Source organism: Tetrao urogallus, assembly GCF_951394365.1.
Source record: "Tetrao urogallus genome assembly, chromosome: 1".
NCBI classification, from domain to species: Eukaryota; Metazoa; Chordata; class Aves; order Galliformes; family Phasianidae; genus Tetrao; species Tetrao urogallus.
This window is the reverse complement of record NC_136813.1, coordinates 61,563,737-61,584,986: the sequence shown is the minus strand read 5'-3', so window position 1 is coordinate 61,584,986 and position 21,250 is coordinate 61,563,737. Positions and strand designations below refer to the sequence as shown.

At 40.3% G+C, this 21,250-nt stretch overlaps 1 protein-coding gene across 1 annotated transcript; it reads right to left on the bottom strand.

The window, feature by feature from the left end:
- Window positions 1-1,084: 1,084 nt before the first annotated feature.
- On the bottom strand, window positions 1,085-10,448 carry MFSD9 (major facilitator superfamily domain containing 9; the record flags this gene model as incomplete). The annotated part of the gene is made up of 6 exons (XM_079550509.1): window positions 1,085-1,875; window positions 2,380-2,589; window positions 3,841-3,970; window positions 5,157-5,200; window positions 6,533-6,620; window positions 10,362-10,448. The coding sequence occupies 6 exons, from the start codon at window positions 10,446-10,448 to the stop codon at window positions 1,085-1,087; spliced, it is 1,350 nt and encodes a 449-aa protein (XP_079406635.1).
- Window positions 10,449-21,250: the final 10,802 nt, after the last annotated feature.

Genomic DNA, 21,250 nt, shown 5'->3' with positions numbered 1-21,250 from the left:
CAAACAGCGACTAGTGAGCAATATGTGCTTGAACAACAAATAGCAAAGTTGCAAAGTACTACAACTCTCACTACAGCTCTGAGAGTAAAGTCATTACTTAAGCAGTTCAGACCAAGACTGAAATATAAATAAATATTTTTCGTCCTGTCACTAAAATGTCACCTATGCCTCCAGAGATGAGAGAGAATGTATTTACTCAAAGTCACCTTTGAACTCTTGCTAGTTTCTCCAGCACATCTTGAACAGTCAATCAAAAGACTTGAGAAGCAAATTTATTCTTAAAATGAAGGCAGGAAAACTGCACAGGAAGCATTAGAAGATAATTTATGACAAAGTTTCTCAGTAAAGTTATCACTAAACACAAACTAGCAGTTCAAGTTTCAGTAAAGTTTAGGTTCAGTCTCAGTTTCAGTCTGAATGACTCCATGTTATTCCAAAATTGTCCATTTTAAGCTTGCTAATACAAAATTAGCATACATCCACATCTGTTGCCTGGGAAAGATGGTAATCAAGGCCAGATGGCTACCTTAAATTTCAAAGACAATGTACACTCAACAAAATCATATAAACAAACATCTTGTTAATTATCTATTGTCACAGCAGAAAATGGCAACAGACCACAGCATAAGAAATTAAGCCTGGTAAGTTATGATCCAAATTTTCCTGATAAAATAATAAAAGCTCACCTCTAATTAAATAACACAAATTAACTTGTCTGTACATTTTACAAGATATCAGTCTAAATTCTGTTTCAAAATCAGCTACAAACAGCATCTGTGTACGTAAGTCATTCTTCTATTCCCTCCAAGAAAGTTAAAAGTTCTTAAAAAAAACCCAGCCAGTGCTATACATTAACACTTGTCCCTCTTGTAAGAATTCTAGTGGTCCCAGTTCAGAAAGACAACTGTCCTGCAGCATTTATTTCTATGTGTGTATATATACACTTGTCCCTGCATCAACAAAATTGGCCCTCTTAAATGATCCTGTTCCTACTGTACAGGTCTGGCAGGTGTATGTATCAACCCTGGTTGATTCACTGTGCTTCTTCTGTAAAATACATCCGTGCAATCCAAATTTGCAGCTATTACTGATTTTTTAACTTAACATTTCCACTACTACAATATTTTTGCTTGTTTATGTTCATTATGAGAATAGCTATTAAAGCTAAGACAACCCCCAGACTTGGAGGGCCGCAGGGACTGAATTCCTGAGCAATTCCAGAAAGGAGTGGGGCAATTATACGTCCCACTGATGTCACAGACTGTCCAACACCCAGGAGCGTACCGCTGGCCTCATTGCCACCAATGGTCAATTCGAGGTCAATGATGCAAGTACGACCTATAGTAGTCGAAAAGGCTAAGAATGTGGAAGACAAAACGACCATCCACATGCCAGGTGCTGATGCATACAGAAGAATCAACACGCAGGTAAAAGTGCTAGAGTGCAACAGAAGTCTGTAAGTGTTGTGCTGATACAGTCTTGTTATTGGTCCAAGAAGACAACCAGCCAGAACTCCAAGTGTACTGCTATAGCTCATTAGGTATCCAGAGAACAGGGGTTTCACCCCAAATCTCTCATCCAAAGCCAGAGTAAAATTACTGTAGTACAGCAGAATAGCAACAGACATCAGTAACCGTATTAAAAATATATCCCACAAATCAGATGATGCAATTTCTTTAATCCTCTTCAGCACTGTTGTAATTTGGACCCACGGAGACTGGAAAGGCACATCATTTACCATAGCTCCATTAGTTACTGGTTTCAAGTGCGAGTCACAATCTCTTTTTGCTGAGGAATTGTCTGTCCTTTTCTTGCCATGTTCATGTTTCTTGTTGACAATGTTTTCTTCATTCCAGGGTAACATCCAGACAAGACCTATACAGACAAAAATATTAGTTGATTGCATTTAATTGCATAATTTTTACACCGTTTCCCATTAGTCTGATGGTAACAGTTTAGAGAGTGTAAAAAACAAAGTTTAAAAAGGAATTGAACTACTTTTTAAAAATCACTGTAAAAATTACAAGGATTACATATAGTGTTATTCACAGTTCAACTTCAAATGCAATGAAAGCAAGGAAGGAAAGCATTGAGACAACACACAGCATGCAAACCTAAGGGCTGAAGCCAGAACTCTGATTTTCAGTTGTCATCTTTGGGCACTTAAGTTCCTATTCCCATGCTTGTAAAAGCAATATAAATAATTTAACAGAGAAGCAACTGGAGGCTATCTGCTTCAAAATTCCTATTCTTCTCAACAGCCGTGTATTCATAATACAAAACATGTATGCCAAATATGATAAGAAACACTACAAATTCCAGGTATTACAAACAGCATAAATACACAAGAGTGGAGCAAAAAAAGATACAAAAACCTACCAGCATTCAAAAGGAAGATAGAGGCACAGATGAAAGACGTTTGATAAAAGCCATTTTCCAACTCCGTAAGGTAGCCACCAACAACAGGCCCCAGAATGAAGCCCACACCAGAGGCTGCATTGAAACGGCCCATTACTAAAGGGCGGTCTCTCTCAGAAACCAAGTCGGAAAGCAGGGCTTTAGAGATGGAAAGTGTGTGTTTGAAAATACCTGCAACATAAATAAAAACCCAAAATGCAAAAGATTAAAAATCACGTAAGCTATCTGAAGTATCAACGTAAAACTTGTACAATTCCTGTAATTAATATTACAGATCAAAAATTCTTCGTGCTAGAATCATGCAGTGTGTTGAGCCACAATCACGGTCCTGCTTGTACAAGGATTTGGAAGTAGCTATCTAAATTACTTAGGCATTTGTTTTAAGGGAACATTCCTCCAACCCTACATGGAAGGATAAGTAAATAAGCTTGTGCTGGAGCACTCTAGGAATAGCATAGCCTCTAAAATAGGATCCTGTGGGTAAAGGTGGAGTAGAAATGGCTTGTTTGTTTATAAACGTAGCTCAGTAGCAACTTTGCTGAGTATGGAGATTTCCAGGATTACAAGGCATTATAAGAGACTGGTGTGGGCAGACAAGTGTGCTGCGGGAATAGCAATAGCACAAACTTTTATATTCCTTCACCCTGACCAGAGCAATGCTATCCATCACAGGCACAGTGCTGTTAGAACTAAAAATCATTACTTCTATTGTGTAATCAAATACCAACCACATCATTCATTGGCAATTTTTCTTTAAGTAAAGAAACAGTATGAAGAGCTCCTAGACCAGGACCATAGGCCACAAAAGTACCCTTTTGTAAATGTGTTCCAAGTAAAAGCAATGCTTATTATATCAGAATATGTAAGTAGCATATCAGAATACATGATAAATATTCAGCTACTGTAAGAATTGATACAAACCTTGCCACAAACTTAGTTTCAGTGTTGCAAACACACTTGCTTTGGCACCTATTCTATTGAAGTGCTGACCTAAATTTTCAGCCAGATTTTGCAGTTATCACTTTGAAATATGCAATCAGCATAAGAGAAAATCAATAATGAACCAGTTCATTCATAATTCCATTCTGCCTAGTGAGCGCAGAGTGAGGTCACGATTTCCAGAAGATATACCAGGTATTTCTAATGACTAACAGTACAACTTTCAAGGAATTGCTGCACTCCAGTCCTACAAAATTCAGCTACTTAAAGCGGTATAAAAATTTTGACAGTTTGAATACATATTTCAATTGTTAGAAAAATCATAAGAATGTTTAACCTGTAGAAATGCCTCTATTACCAGGGTCCAGTAGGTACTGCTGGATGATGCTATGTCGGTACCTACATATCACCACTTCTCTAGTAGTAATTCTCAAGCTGAGACAACACGAAATTTAAGCTGCAAAACGCCAAGTGTTTACTCACCTATGGGGACTCTAGAAAGGGCAAACAGGAACACAGTGGTGCACGTTCCAAGAAGGAAGTAACCCAGTGCACTGAGAAGAATACAAGTAAGCAGAGAGTACCGTCTTCCTACTATATCACTCCAGCAGCCCTTCACAAAACAGGAAATTAAGAACATTTTATAACATTTAACTACGTACAATGAACAATCAGTTTATCTAAGTTAAACTGAGAAAGAAGTTCAAAAGACTGTTAGCAGAAGCTTCATAAGCTTATTACACAACTTTACTAAGTGCATGAAGTCTGGAAGTGATGAGCAGAGTTCTGCCCTGCTGGGAGTGCATCTGCTGAAACTGTACTCTATTTCATGCCATGTAGAGGGATTTTTTTATTTTTATTTTTTTTAATACTTTCTCCCTTTAAAAACCACAATCCTGGCAATAAACATCGTCAAATACTACTATTACTAGCACTCCAAACACATTAGCACAACCAACCACAAATATTAGGTAACTATGCTCAGACACTTGCTGAGCATCCTAAAAGGAACAGGAGGAGTTTGTCATCCCAAAGCAGATGAACAGTAAGTAGATATGAGAAGGGAGAACAGCAAACTTGCTGTAGTATGTTTATAAAACAGCTTGATTCCAAGAAGCAAGTAGATTTTTCAAGAAGTATGTAAAGGTCTTGCAGTTCACAGAAAATGCCACATTAGAGAAGCAAATTATCCCAGGTGTCCTATAGCACAAACTCTGAAAGGCTTTTTCACAAGATGCTCAAAATCTGCTCTCCTGAGAGACAGGAGATAGCAGGATAAAATTAAAGGTTTTCCTGTTTAAATACAGGGATCTATGGTATTCAAAAGTAAAGCATGCTTTCAGGATGCATGGCCTTGACAAAGTTCAAAGACACACGACATGAGAGCTTAGGCCGTATGGGAGATTACAAGACACTGCTTATTAAGCAGGGAAAGCAAGCTCTCTATAACAGGCTTACAAAGAGCTGACTCATGGAGATTGCTCTCTGGATGGGCTACTGAATTAAGAGAACTGTTTTACTACTGCTTACATTGGAGACAGAATGGCCCGGGTTGGAAGGGACCACAAGGATCATGAATCTCCAACTCACCTGGCACAGGCAGGGCCACCAACCTCCCTGTTTGATACTAGACCAGGCTGGGGAGGTTGGAAAATAAAGCAAAACAAAAAAAAAACAAAAACAAACAAGGAGACAACCATGTTTGATTGAGAATTAGCTCAATAGAGATAGAGAATTAGATCCCCCCATAAAATCCATAGAAATGACAATGTACTTAAAAACACAGTGTTAGAACTCACCACAAACGTGCTGGAAAACAGTTGCATTATACCATAGAGAGATCCTAAAACAAACAAGTAAAATACCAACAGTAAAAATTATTATTTTCTTCTATGAAAACTGCATGAAATTTTAAATGAGAAAACGTGAAAATAATTCTGGGAATAATTTACTAAAAGAAGAGGAAAGGATGAAGCTTAAAAAACAAGGGAAATAGTTTAAGGAATGGGAAAAAAAGCCCATAATAAAGCAACTGCTAATCAAACTTACACAACTTTGTAATGTAGAAGGATGTTGCTTTGGGTGGTGCATTAAGCAAAAGAGATCTCAGCATTTGTGATTCCTTTCTCAGAATCAGAAGAGAATTTCATTACTGGGAGGCTGTAATTACTTTCCATTCAGCTCTTCAACGTATTACAAGGCACCACAGAAACCCTAAAGAAACCACACACCCTACTCTTTCATTTGGGAGTCTCAGTTTAGCTGCAGTTAGTGACAGAAGAGAAGCAGAAAAGACAAGCACATAGAAACATCTACCAAACCTTTTCATTTATAAGAATACATCTCAAAATCTATTTTTTTTTTTCAAGTTTAAATCAAAGCAGATGAAAATGTATTTTTGATGAATCAGTGCTTAAAGTGCCACCGCCTCAGAGCAGAATGAGAGTTATTTCACAAAAATTGCTCCCATCCAAAATAAAAATAAGTAAAGAAAGAAAGAACAACAAGCCCAAGTCGACCACATATAGGTAAGAAGAATACCATAATTCTATATCACAGCAAACCATAAACAGTACTACAATATATAAATAAGATCCTTAGAATCCCGGAATTTCAACTTAACATCATTTTAAGACAGAATTCCAAACCTTCAGAATTTACTGATAAATAAGTTTCTAAGGATGACAAACACTTCTGCTAAAAGGTAGCTACAAGGAATTTAACTGAATTGGAAGCAATCAAGGGCATTGGAAAGCTGAGGAGAACCAGCTGTAGACACATTGTCTGCAAAGCCTGCAAATAACAATAAAAAATAAAACCAGCAGCTCTGGCTCCCAAGGTTGCTGAGATGTGAATTCTTGGATGCTGAAGAAACCAGGTCGGCTGGAAAAGCACCTGTACAAGTGTTGTACAAGTACTGTAAGACTTCCTTCTTCTTTCCAAGAATGTACTTTCCCAGACATCTGCTTTTGGCAACCAACAGGTTGTGAGCTTGCATAGATCTTTGCATCAAACACAGCATGGTTTTCCTTACTTTTCTATTTGGAATTTGGCACTACTTTTTATCACTCTACTAGCAAGGAAGAATTATGCTATAACATCCAATTTACAGGAAGGTACATTTCAGTTCTCATCATCTTATTCTTTGGTAAATCAATTGATTATTGCAACTCACCTATTATTCCAGCAACTGTATGACTTGCTCCTAGAGATTTGATGTGAAGATTCATTAAAGGAACAACCATACTCACACCGAATAAATCCTGAAAAGAAGGCAGGAAAATTTTTAATAAGTGATGATTTCTATAAAGATGGTAGCAAACTGTTTTAAGAACAGTCAGTCCGCATTTCAAAAGTTTTAAATGTCTTCTATATCAGTACAGGATTCAAAGAAAATTCTTCATGGCTAATGTGGTATGTCACAACCTCTACAGTGTACCCTGTAATGGACAAAATTAAAACTACACAGGAAGATAAAGGAAAGGTCTGCCTCACAGAGGAGTGAAACTTATAACGTTAAGACTCATCCTTCCTGCACATACAAACATTCTGAAGATATATATCTAAATAATATATTTTTTTTATTTCTGTCACCTAAAACAATCTGTGCTTGGGTACAAGGAAAATCTACAGTATTTTCACTATCAACCAGGATGAGGAAGAAAGGAAAAAGTTGAGCTTTCTGTATAACTTCAGAAATGTAAGGACAGAAACATTAAAAAAAAATATCATGAAGTGTAAGTAGAAAACTTTTTGTATAAGGGCAAAGGACACTACCCACCCTGAAAGGTACACGAATCTTCTACTCAGTTCTTTTGACACTTTATCTTTTGTTGAGCTAGCCACATTAACCCAATAGTTCCTTCACTATGTGCTCCCGGCATGAGTCCTTTACCAGAGCTGAACCTTACAGAAGAGAGCTATTGAAGCAAGATCACCTTTTATCACTGACTGCTGCAGCTTCAGCAGACTACCTAGCTGTTCATAGCACACCCACAGTCAGAGTAACTGTAACAACGCACGTTACTAAATTCTTGCAGTCTATCATTAAGTACCTTAGAATGGAAACAAGAAATAAGGACATTAAATATATTAGCATGAGTGAAAAGCCCACACAGCTTACTAAAATTGTTAGTAAAACAGCATCAGAGCTCAGAAAACTATTCCATATACTAGTATATAGAATCATGGAATAACAATAATTCACACTGAAGGGATCTCAGGTTTCTAGTCATGCTCTCAGCAGGGCAAGCTTTGAGTACACACCCTCAAGCTTTATCCAGTCTTGTCCTAAAAATCTTCTAGGACAGAGACTGCACAACTTCTCTGGCAGCCTTTCCTACTGCTTGGCTGTCCTCATGTGAAAAGATGTGTCTGTGTCTCAGTACAGGAGAGACATGGACCTGTTAGAGTGCATCCAGAGGAGGGCCACAAAAATTATCCAAGGGATAGATCACCTCACCTGCCTACAAGGACAGGCTGAAAGCTAGGGCTGTTCAGTCTCGAGAGGAGAAGGCTACACAGTGATCTGATAGCAGCCTTTCATTATTTAAAGAGGAGCTACAAGAAAGAAGGGCACACAGACCCTTTAGCATCATCTGCTGTGATAGGACTAGGGGAAACAGTTTCTAACTAAAAGAGAGGAGATTTAAGCTAGATACAAGGAAAACGTTTTTCACAGTGAGGTTGGTGAGGCACTGGCACAGACCAGAGAGCTTGTGGATGTCCCATCCCTGAAGACGTGCAAGGTCAGGCCGGACAGGGCTCTGAGCAACCTAATCCAGCTGTAGGTGTCCCTGTTCATTGCAGGGGGGTTGGACCTGATAAGCTTTAAAGGTCCCTTCCAACTCAAGCAATTCTATGATTCTTTGAGGAAGGCCTTCTTGCAATTACAGTGAGAGGTTCTGACTGCATACAGGACCTTTGTCCCTCTTTCCTTTGCCATGCACCACACTAAGGAGCCGGCTCCATCTTCTTGGTAACCTCCTTACCCATGTAGAAAAGGCTGCTGTCAGGCTCCCCTCAGCCTCTCCTCACAAGGCAACCTCTCTAGGCATCCTGGTGGCCCTTCAAAGCTCACTCCTTCCTGGGCACAGTATTTTAGATGCATTCTCACAAGTACTGATTGAGGGAAGGTCATTTCCTTGTTTGTACAGCTCGAGATGCTGCTGACTGCCTTTCAATCGGGGCACCCCTCTGTGTTTGGAAAAGGTTATTTCTTGCTGACTGCAGGACATGGTAGTTGTCCATGTTGAGTTTCATAAGGCTATTGTCAGCCCATCTATTCAGCCTGCCTAGAATCACAGAATCATTAAGGCTGGAAAAGACCTCTCAGATTGTCTTGTCCAACCATCAACCAATCTCATCACGCCCACTAAACCATGTCTTTCTTTGCCACAGGTGCCCCTTGGGTAGCATCCATGTCCTAAACTGCACCCCACACTGAAATGTCATCTGAAAACGTGAAGAGACTGTGGATCTGCCACTTTACCTGGGTCAAAGGTAAAGGTATTAAAAAGTCCAGATCTCAGGACACACATAGGTGGTACTGGACTTGTCACTGGCATGCAGGTTGTGCAAGACCCATTAATCATTCTTCTGCAATAGGTTGTTATCTCATTTAAAATTTCTTATGTCAAACGTTAATGACACTGCATTTGCCGGCTACAGGAAGATTGTGTAACAGGTAACATGTTGCTCTTTATTACATTTCACCACAATCTAAACTTTTAAACTGCGCTAATTTCTTGCTGGCTTTCAGAATGTACTACATGCTTTATGTCAAAGTATCACAGAGGAGGTATGAAGACACAAAAGTTGTTACTACGCTCTTTGTCCATTATATTATTTTGTAGGATAGAATAATAGAATACTGAGTTGGAAGGGACCTCTGAAGGCCACTTAGTCCAACTCCCTTGCAGCACGCATAGATATCCACAGCTAGATCAGGTTGCTCAGACTTCATCCAGCCTCAACTTGAAAGTTTCCAGGAGTGAGGCATCGACCACAACACTAGGTAACCTGTTCCAGTGCCTCACCACCTTCATTAGAAAAGAGATCTTCCTTATATCTAACCTAAATCTAGCCTCCCTGAGCTTGAGACCATTTTCCCTTGTTCCATCACCACAGATTCTGCTAAAGAATCTGTCCCCTTCTTTCCTGTAGTTCTCCTTTAGATACTGAGGGCTGCGATCAGGCCACCTCATTGCCTTCTCTTCTCCAGGATGCACAGACGCAGCGCTCTCAGCCTGTACTCATAGGAGAGGCGTTCCATCCCTTGGTTCATTTCATTTAAGTTCTTTACTGTGAGAGTGGTGAGGTGCTGGAACAGGCTGCCCAGAGAGGTTGTGGATGCCCTGTCCCTAGAGGTGTTCAAGGCCAGAATGGATGGGGCCCTGGGCAGCCTGATCTAGCATTAAATGTGGAGGTTGCTGACCCTGCATATGGCAGGGGGGTTGGAGATTCATGATCCTTGAAGTCCCTTCCAACCCTGGCCATTCTGTGGCCCTTCTCTGGATGCACTCCAACAAGTCTGTGTCTCTCCTGTAGTGAGGACTGCACACATGGACGCAGCACTCCAGAATATCAGTTCAAGGACTGAAAAAAAGCAGAGTGTTTTTACGCCCAATATAAAGGTCACAGGGCAAATCCAACTGCTACGCTGCACTGTCGCAACAAGCATTCAAGCCCCAGAAAGGAGTCAGAGCCTTAAAACGGAGTAACTTCATCAGTAGGGCTAAGGGGGAACCCAGTGGAAGCCCAGATCGGACCGCAGGGCCGTTTTCTGCCCAACTTCGGATTCTGAGGGAACCAACGCTGCCCGGCGCAGCTCCCCCACCACCGCCACCGCTGCCACCGCGAGTACGGCCCCTCCGACGGCCGCCGGGAGCCCCGGCAGAGGGCCCCAGACCACAGGGCCGCCGCGGCCGGCTCATGCGAGGCTAGGAAGGATTTCCCCCTCACCATCACGGCCGCCCACTCCACGCAGCCGGCTCGCCGCTTACCAGGAAGCCCACGGCGTACAAACAGCGCACGAAGCGCCGTGCCGCCGCCGGGCTAGTCGCGGCTTCCCGGCATCCATCCTCCTCCATCCGGCCGGCGACTGCCCCGGGCCCGCAGCACCCCGCAGCGGCAGTGCTGGGCATGCGCAATGCCGGGGAACGACGGAAACATGGCGGGGGGGGAAGGGGGGGGGCGAACGGTTGGTGGTTGAGGGTGCTGTCGTAACTTGGGCGTTTTGTTTGTGTCAGCGATTATGTTTGTGTCAGCAGCTAAATTTGTGTTTGTTCCCCTTCAGGCGGGGGAGGAAGGTCGCTTCAGTTTGTGGAGTCTTTCAGAATCCTTGCCTTCCCCTGCTCACCTGTAGGAATTTGCCCTTCCTGTCACTTCTTGTGTGTTTGTGGGGAGATTCTCGTTGTGCCTGTCACCACAGGGCCCGAGGCCCCGAGCAAAGCAGAAACGGAGGAGGTTTGGAAGCAGAAGTAAGCCCTAGCAGAGTGGTGATGGTTCTCTTTGCAGTCCTCCTGGCTGCTGTAGAAAGATGGTTTTTAAATCTGTATGCTTCTCGTTCTGCCTCCCCTCCATGGGAAGCAGCCCTGTCTGACTGACACATCCTGGGAAGATAGGCATTCCAGTTTCTTCTTGAAATGTACATAGTTAGAATAGAATCATTAAGGCTGGGAAAGACCTCTCAGATCACCCAGTCCAACTGTCAGCCGACCCTTACCATGCCCGCTGACCACATCTCTCATTGCCACATCCACGCGGTTCTTGAACACCTCCAGGGATGGTGACTGCACCACCTCGCTGGGCTGCCTGTGCTACTGCCTCACCACTCTTTCTGAGATGTTTCCTAATATCCAACATGAACCTCCCCTGGCATAACTTGAGGCCATACTCTCCCACCGATTACATGCGAGAAGAGGTCAACCCCCCACCTTGCCACAACCTCCTTTCAGGTCATTGTAGAGAGTGATAATATCTCCCCCGAGCCTCCTCTTCTCCAGGCTGAACAATCCCAGTTCTCTCAGCCACTCTCCATAAGAGCTGTACTCCAGATCCTTCACATCTTCGTTGGCCTTCTCTGGACACAGTCCTCAGCCTTAATGTCTTTCTTGTAGTGAGGGGCCCATTATTAGTGATTATTTCGTTATCTCTGAGAAGCTGCTTTTGAAAAATGATGATGATGTTTACATTTTAAACATAAGCACCAGTTAAAATTAGAGAATGTCAGTTGTTGATTGATTAATGGGATAACTTCAGTTCTATCCTCATGTTTTAATGAGAAATAAGTATCACAAGGTCGAGGGTCTTCAACAGAATTAGGTCACAAAACAGGAGAAGGGGAGAAGGGGAGAAGGGTACGTCATTTTCCTCACTGTTCTGAATAGTTAAGCTAAAAGGAAAAAAAGCTTGAAAGCAAGAGATATTCCTAAATACGTGTCTTATTTATAAGATACCAGAAAGGATAGCCCAGTGTATGCATAGGGACAAAGACACTATTGATTTCCCAGGTAACTGAGCTGTTTGATATCCCAGTGCTTGAAATATTTTGGAGTTCACCCCATTTAGCTCTTTCACTTTGAATAGCATTCTCTCAGAATAATGATATTTTTAAAATTTTGGATATAGCATTACTGAGAATCACAATTACATACACTTCCTCTGAAATACAACAAAATGCACTGAAGTATTGAAGTATTGGAGTATCATGAGAATTGACACTACTTTGTCAGTCTGCTCTCTATTATTCTGATTTGGTCACTTCAACTCTGATAGAAGAAATGGAAATGGTCTGAAGGCTGTCAACTATTAAAGTGGATGATTAAAAGATGTTGTGAGGGTTTAGATAGTGTTTCTGGATTATAAGACAGATTGACTCTGGTACCCAACTGAGACCAGCTGAAAAAGTTGAGATTCTTTGTAAATGTTAGCCTCTGCGACAAGTCTAGAAAGCAATTAGTAATTCTACTTTCTCTTCAGATTGTGAAGATCCAAATGATCTAATATAATGGGGACAGAATACTTTAGGCTGCCCCAAAGTTCTTGTCAATAAGAACTGATTTTTAGTTTTGTCTGCTATTTGCATCTACCCTATTGCAGAATGGCTTGTAAAGCAGACAGAACTTAGTTTTTGATTGCTTCAATAACATTTTCAGTGCCAACTGTTATGGATCAAAAACAAAAACAAAACAAAACAAAACAAAAACAAACAAAAAAACCCACTCATATAGGTGTCTGTTCTTTTAACAGATTTCTTACTGCTTTTGTGCTGGCAAACTTGATTAAATTATTTAAAAAGTCGTGCTTCTGTCTTTTTTTGCATAATGTGTAAGAAAAGATGTGTAATATATAATGTATAATATACATATATACACATATAATGTATAATAATGTATAATAACATAGTAAAGATCTCTGTTGCCTTTGAACAGTCTTACTGTAAGATACTTGACTTTCTACTGGATGGTTCTTTAATTAAATCAGTAAAGCTATACACACTCAGAAATGGAAAACAGCATGTGGATTCAGAATTTTTGGATATGTCTCCAGATTGAAGTTGTGAATGGAGACTCATCTCTCAAGAAGTACATCTAGATGGTCCTCTTGTTTCTTACTTTTTTTTCCCTTACTTAGAAGCAGCAGTAGTATCAAAATTATGTGGTGTGAATACTAATTCACTGTTATGACTAGTTATGGTATAACTGAGGGATAATATTTGATAATGGGAGGTGGTTCTAAAAATGAGCTTTAATAGCAGGAAAAGCTTATCTTATGATGTGAGGTTACTATACATCTAACTCTCCTCAAGCTTGCCTCAGATTATGAATGAGCAAAGAGGTACGCTGGGGGAGAATGTCTGAGGTACAGTTTGCTAATGAGAAAAAGGGATACAGGATCTGCAGTCCTTCACTAAAAACATCTGCTGTGGCAAATGCTAATGTGTCTCCTGCTAAGGAAGGAGTTGAAGTAGTCTGTACCTATCCTTCCTCAGCCAACTTGGAGCTGTGTGTGCTTCAAGCCGAGATAAGGTGAAAGCTCTGATGGAAGTCATCTGAAATCTAACGGAGTTCTCTAAAAAGATCCCTTCATTCCTTTATCAGGGGAGAAAATTTAAACCTTATAAATTGTCAGATAAAGTTCTTAAAATTATTTTGTAAGGCAGATCTATGACAACTGCAGAAATTCATTGCAGTAAATGGAACATATTCATGAATTCCTTCCTGCGTTACAAATAGGAAATTTCAAGACACCAAAATGCACCACCTGTCATCAAATATAGCAAATCTTACAATGACTTACTTCATTCTGTTTTGCAGCTTCAGATCGTTACAGTAACATTTGTCACTCATTTCAACTTTTCATATACAAAGTGAGCCCAGTAGAAAAAGTTACAATCTGGTGGTCCAGAACATTTTGAGAGGCAGTGTAAAGGAACGAGAGTTTGGAAGCTTCTGAAAATATTAAAGACATTTAAAGTGTAATCTTTCTGAAAAGATCTTTGGATTTAAGGGATATAGGAAGAAATCTTCTAATTGATTTTCTGCCTCAAAACTATAAATTGTGGGCAAGACAGAATGACCTAAAAAGCATTCCTAAGCATTTTTTTAAGGAAGAAACTATTTCAGCCACTGGGCCTAATTCTCCCATTCTGGAGTCTTCTTTCAATTGGTTTCCATGGTTCTTTCAATTAGTGCTTAAAAGATAAAATAATTATGTCAGGAACAATTTAGATATCACTGATGCTGTTTTAGAACAGAGAATGGCCTTGGTAAGTTCTTTACACTCCAGTCCATTTCCTGTCATACTGCAGTTCTCTTATTTCACTCCTCCCCAACCTATGTATTGCTTTTTTTATTTCTAAAGCCTTGGGAGCTACAAAGATGGAAATGTACAGAAAAGACTGGAGGATGTTTTCTCAGTTTTCCTGACTAAAATCCTAAAATAGGAAGCAAAAGTGCTGTGTAAGCCCACGTAAGACAAAAGTGGACATGCTGAAGAAAGGGGCAGCTCTTCATGTCAGACCATTTCTGTAGTTCAGGCACATGATTGTTTCCATGGGAGATTGCCTGGAACACCTAAAATTAGTTAACTCATTCATGTCTGAGAAAAATGCATGCAGGGGTGTGTCATTCCCTAATAGCACTGCAGTAATGGTATTGTCCCTGATTTCCTGTATTTTAAGATGAGAGCACTCATCAAGGATGTGGGTAAACCAGATGCACCCTCACATACCTTTGACGATTCTACTTATCTTGTCCAACTTACAGGAACATAGATTTATCAGAACATGAATCAGTACTTTGACTCAGTTGAAACTGTTCTACCTTCCCATGTTGTTTACCTGTATTATCCGCTGTAGATATAATGTACAATATATTGCAGAGTACGATATGTGAAACAGTGATCCACTTGTATTTACACTAGCGTTTTATGGAGTTTTCCTTACCTCCCACACAATAAATAAGTATAATAAAAGATGTAATCAGAGAATCATAGAATCTCAAGGTTGGAAAGGACCTACAAGGCCATCTAGTCCAACCATCTTCCCATTGCCATTGCTTCCACAAGCTACTAAACCATATCTGGTAGTTCCTCATTCAGACGCCTCTTGAAAACTGCCAGGGGCGGCAACTCCATGACCTCTCTGGGCAGCCATTCCAGTGCCTGACCACTCTCTGAGAGAAAAAGTTTTTCCTTTATGTCTAAATCTCCTCTGGTACAACTTATGGCCATTTCCTTGGGTCCTGTTTGTTGCCTGGGAGAAGAGGCCAAACCCCTTCTCTACAAAACCTCCCTTCAGGAAGGTGTATATTCTATATTTTGTATTATATTTGTATTATATATGTATTTGTAATATTAATAATGTATTAAAATACTATATATATGTATATATATATATATATTAAAATATGTAGGTATGATGGCTCATTAAAAAGATTGTTCTCATTAGTGTAATAGTGTTCCTGTTGAAACTCTAACTGGCTTAGGTCAGAAGTGTAGTTACTGTATGTATAGTTACTATCATCCCTTCATGAGTTATGCATTTCAGCATAGCAGTTCTGCAGAATGAATGACTTGGTGATATCTGTGTTCAGAATGGCTTGATTTCAATCCATGTGTAGATAACTTCTGCTCTACAATCTCTACTCAGGATTTATGAGATTCAACAATGTGCCCTTGCCACAAAGGCAGCTGCCTTTGTTATCTTGGTCTGCATTAGGAGGGATGTTGCCAGCACATCTGGAGAGTTGGTTCTTCCCCTGAGCACTGTTGAGGCCACATATGAAGAACTGTGTCCAGATCTAGGAACAAGAGAGTCATGACCATACTGGAAAGAGTCCAACAAAGGGCCACAAAAAGAAAAATAAATAAGACAGTGCAGAGCCTTTTCTGTTCTGAAAGGTTGAGAGAGGTTGGCTGTTCAGCCAAGAGAAGGCTCAGGGGGATTTCTTCTGTGCTGCATGCCTGTCAGTCTGACCTTGGTGCCAGGAAGGTCATGTAACAGAATCATCTTGAGTGCCATCACATGGCACATAGCAGAAAATCAGGTGATCAGACCCAGTTGACATTGGTTTATGGTAGGCAGTTCCTCAGTAAGTTTGCAGATGACACCAAGTTGGGAGGAAATGTTGATCTGTTTGAGCGTAGGAAAGTTCTGCAGGGGGATCTGGGTAGTCTGGATTGATGAGCTACATACAATTGTATGGCATTCAACAAAGTTAAATGCTGGATCCTAAGCCTGTGCAACCTCTTGCAGTGGGATAGCCCTGGGGAAAAGCGGCTGGAAGTCCGACCAGCGGAAAAGAACCTGGGGATGCTTGTCAACAGATGGCTGAACATGAGTCAGCAGTGTGCCCAAGTGGCTGAGGAGGACAATGGCAACTGGGCTTGCATCAGAAATAGTGTAGCCAGCGGGACTAGGGAAGTACTCAGCACTGGTTAGACTGCTGCTCGAGTACTGTGTTCACTTTTAGATTGTTCACTACCAGAATTGAGTTAGTTGAGCATGTGCAGAGAAGAGCAATGAAGCTAGTGAAAGGACTAGAAAACAAGAGTTATAAGGAGTGGCTGAGGGAACTGAAGTTGGTTTTTCTGTAGAAGAGGCTTCCTGAAAGGAGGCTGCAGCAAGTACTGTGTTGGTCTCTTTTCTCAGGTGACAAGGGACAGGATGTGAGGAAACATCTTCCAAATTGAGCCAAGGGAGTTCTAGATTGGATATCAGGAAGAATTTCTTCATGGAAAGTGTGGTAAGGCATCAGAACTGGTGGAGTCCCCATTCCTGGAAATATTTAAGAGAGGGATGGATATAGAACTTAGGGCTGTGGTTTAGCAGTGGACTTGTTAGTTAGGTAAATAGTTGGACTTTATGATCTTAAATGTCTTTTTAAACTTACATTGTTTTATGATTTTATATAAATACCTAAAGGGAGGGTACAAAGAGGACAGAGCCAGGCTCTTTCCAGTGATGCCTGGTGACAGGATAGGAAACAATGGGCATCCTTTCTTACTGTGAGAATGAGAAAGCACTATCACAGGTTTCTCAGAGAGGTTGTGGAGTTCTTCCACCTTGGAGATCTTCAAATGCCACCTGGACATTATCCTGGGCAAGCATCTCTAGATGGTTCTGCTTGAGTAAGAGATTGGATCAGATGACCTGCAGAGCTCCTTTCCAACCTCAAGCATTCTGTAATTCTGCAATAAGTGACCTGGTTCTGCTTGAGTAAGAGATTGGATCAGATGACCTGCAGAGCTCCTTTCCAACCTCAAGCATTCTGTAATTCTGCAGTAAGTGACCTGATTAACTATAGTATTAATTTTGAAGTGATCACATCTCAAACTAATAATTCCAGGCCCCCTTTTAGTCAGTGGAGAAAAAAAGTCATTAAAAAATAAAGGAATGCACTTTTAGGGTGTGATTCATTGTATATTGAACTAGTCATCCAAAAATAGATCAGGTGGACTGTGTCCTAGAAGTGCCAGTGTAACTGTAAAGGAAAACTGAGGTGACAAGTTTAATTGAAGGCAGCTACACTGAAACTGTTTAGTGTTAGGTAAGATGAATCCCAGCCAAGGACTTAATAGACAAGTTGTTCTATATACTCTGTATGTCTGCCCAGCACACTGCTGACAATTTATCTTGTTGGTGCAATGTATAATGTGCTACCCAGCTGGGAAGGATGGACAGGATAAATATCTGAATCAGTGGATGAGATATACTGTAGATGTTCAAAATGTTTTTCTTCAGCAATAAATGGGCTTCAGGATTTCAGAAGGACCCAGTTCTGAGGCAGCTAGAGAAACTGTTTTTTGGTATGTAGTGAGACATGCAGATGTTTCTAAAAGTCTGTTTTAGATCATGGACGTATCTGCCAGCACAGATAAGAAGCTGCTTGCCAATTCCAAATGTACACACATGACATTTACTCAATCACACATAAACATAAACAAGCAAATAAACAGCCCCCTCCTCCCATAAACTAATCAAGCTTTTTCTCCTTCAGATAGAAAAGGAAGAAAGAAATAGCCTGCTATTGTTTTGTTTTTAATTATTTTCTATTTTTAAATATGAGGAGGGGCTCAGATAATGTATTGATGCTGGAACCATTTAGATATTTAAGTAAACAAAAATATGCAGATTTAGGAATTAGTTTAGCCTTATCTGCAAAAGAAAATTAAACAGAAATAAAATCATAAAACTTATGCCAGATTTGTTCAATGAGACTGGAATATATCCATTACGGAGAGCCTTCAATCTTCACGCTATGAATCAACAAAATCAATGACTGTTGGGAGTAATTGGCCAAATTGATTGTATGTTAAAACTGATTTAATTATATCATTGTCATTATGGTTGGGATAAATTTGGCTTTGATTTTAAAGTGTCAATCTTTCTGTAGAAATTCTGTAGGAGTGTTGGAAGGAATTGGGGAATTAACTTGTTTAAGAATCATATTAATGGTTGTTTTTATTTGATAAGCCTAGCCCAATTTTCACTGCATTGAACATTTTTATATTCTGTAGAGGAACATTCAGAATTTAATTTAATTTAAGAAAATGCACCCTGGGACTTTCTGTGAGCATTTAAGTAGTGTAAAAGGTGAATTTTTATGATGATATAACAGATATGAATATGTCTCCTGATTCATTTCTGCCATAGTCAGGCATAGTACTGGAGATGTTAGACTATTTGGAAGGTAGTGCTGCCAGAGAATGTGCCATAAACATAAAAAAGAATAATTAAAATAGATCCTCTCAGGAAGAACATTCTATGCTGAGACCAGGATGCATGTATGGTATATTAAAAATAAATACTTTTACTACATAGTCAGAGCTTCAGCTGTCATTTGAATGCAGTGAAACTCTTCATACAGACTGATTTCTGTGAAGCTACACATGAAAGTATGTTACTTCCATGCAGAAATGAGTTCATAGAGTCACTGATGTGTTTTCTTTTATCTGACCTGAAGTCACCTGAAGGCAGGTAGGTGCAGTAAGAATGAAACCAACCATTTTATTTCTTTCATTATTTGTGTTCAGTGGCTGTCAGGAGACTGGAATTCTCTTTTCACTTCAGATATAACATTGAAAAAGGCATTTTGTCACTGTGTGCTACAGTTTCCTTGTTGCTTCCTATGAATAGCAGCTTGCTTCCTATGAATAGCAGCACATAATAAAAGCATTTGTATTATTTTCACTGAATTCTGCCATGCCTTTTGCAATACTTATACATAATCTTGTCCAATTAGTATTCTCTTCTATAGTGTCTTTTACAGCAAGGATGCTGAGGCACTGGAACAGGTCGCCCAAAGATGTAGTTGATGCCCCATCCCTGGAGACATTCAGGATGAGGCTGGATAAGGCCTTGGGCAACCTGATCTAGCTGTGGAGTCCCTGTTAACTGCAGGGGAGTTGGACTAGATGACTTTCAAAGGTCCCTTCCAACTCTAAGGATTCTATGATTCTATGGAGTGGCAGCTGAAAGCCAGTAGGATACCTTGAGAAATCAGTGGAGATAGGTGTCTACATGAGGGAATGAACTGAGTTCTTTGGGTGTAGGTCATGCTAAACCTGTCTTCAGGCTCCACCATTTTTATTTATTAGAGCTGTATTGACTGTAATGCATAGACATGTAGCTCACATGAAATTGTTTGGATCTGGACAGGTAAGTCCTGCACTGAATCTGACTTTTCCATTGTTCTTTTTCTGATTTTTTTTTTCTACAATTTTTTTTCTAAGGGGCAAGTAGGTGTTTTCGGAAAGCATGCTCAAAAATATGCATTATTTTCTCACACATTCTTACAATCCTGGAGTCAGTAAGGTTGGAAAAGATCACTAAGGCCGTCTAGTCTAACCATCAACCCATCCACACTATGTCCACTAACAATATGCCTCACTGCCACATCAGCACATTTCTTGAATACCTCCAGGGGCAGTGACTCCCAGGGCATTCTACATATTTTTCTTCTTTTCCTGGATAAATTTTTTATTTATTTTTCTTTAATAGCATACTCTCCAAAGATCACCACCTTCAGGTATAGCAAAAATGTACTACAACAGTGTCTGTCAGGGAAAGAAAATACAACAAAAAAAGTTTGTTTGACTGGAAATTTATTTACTGTTTTGTGTCAGCAGTGTCTAAAAAAGTCAGAAATGCTTGTGTTAAATTACTATAGTGTCAAATTTGAATAGAATATGAATTGTAACTTGCAAATATGGCATTAGGCAGATGATGGAGTGTTACAAAAACACTGAGGACACATCTCTGGTTCATTTGTCTGGATATTCGAGAGGGCAGAATCAGTCTCTTCTGTTAGTTTCCTTCAGTACACTCCTGTACTGCCCGAGCAGACAGTAGCAGTAGGAATACCAGTTTAGAGAGCTAAGTCTGATGCAAAAAAATCTGTGGCAAATACTTTCTAGGGTGAATTGACTTCATCTTTCTCTTGATCCCAGCATTTCCCAATTTAGGAAGATAATGGAATATTATTTACTCTGCTGATAGATAATGCCAGTGGAATGTCACTGGGTAAGACTGCAGGATCCACTGTATAGTGTAAACTCAACGAATTTCTACAGGAGCTTGCTCTGTGGTCCACTGGAGATGCTAAGGAAGGACTGCTTGGCATGACAAGAAATTGTTGGAAAAGCCTTTTTCTTGAGCAGCGAGTCCTTAGAGTTTATATATGTCACCCAATCACCTTCCAAAATGGCCAAAACATACATGTGGAAAAGTGTCTTCTTTTTGAAAAAAGATTAATGTTGCTGTACAAGTGTGGGGAGCTGTGGTACAGGTATAAATTTCTAAAACTAAGTGCACTTATAATACCTCCAGATCAGGACTTCTCAAAGGCATCTCTGTGATTTGGCTACCATGTTTTCAAAGTTTCATAAAAAATCTCAGCCTTTATTTAGTAAAGTGGCTGCTAGTAACTTCCAAAGTGATGTGTGTGTTTCATTCCCTGCTAGTAGCCAGGGAACCTTTCACTACCGGTACTGGATCTTAGAAGCCCTTATTGCACCTCTGCACTCTGTATCATGTTTTGGATGGACTGACAGGGCTATTGCAGCTCCAGCTCCACTGAAGTTCATGTACCAGCTGCAATAATATTTCAAGTCGATCCTTGATTAGTTAGGGGAAGGTCAGCTATTTCTGACTGGCCTCGCCCAGACAGAGAAACAGAATGAAGCTCTGCCATCAGTGTCCTAAAATAGATGGCCCTTTTCATCTGTCAGGCTTGAGCCAGCCACACGGAACACGAATTAGGAGACACAAATCAATTCACAGGGCATTGGGAAACACAGCAGAAAGTCAAGCAAAGAGAAACTTCTTCAGATATGAGCCGTACTCTCCAAACTACTTTCTAGCCACTTGCCTAGTAATTTTCTTTTT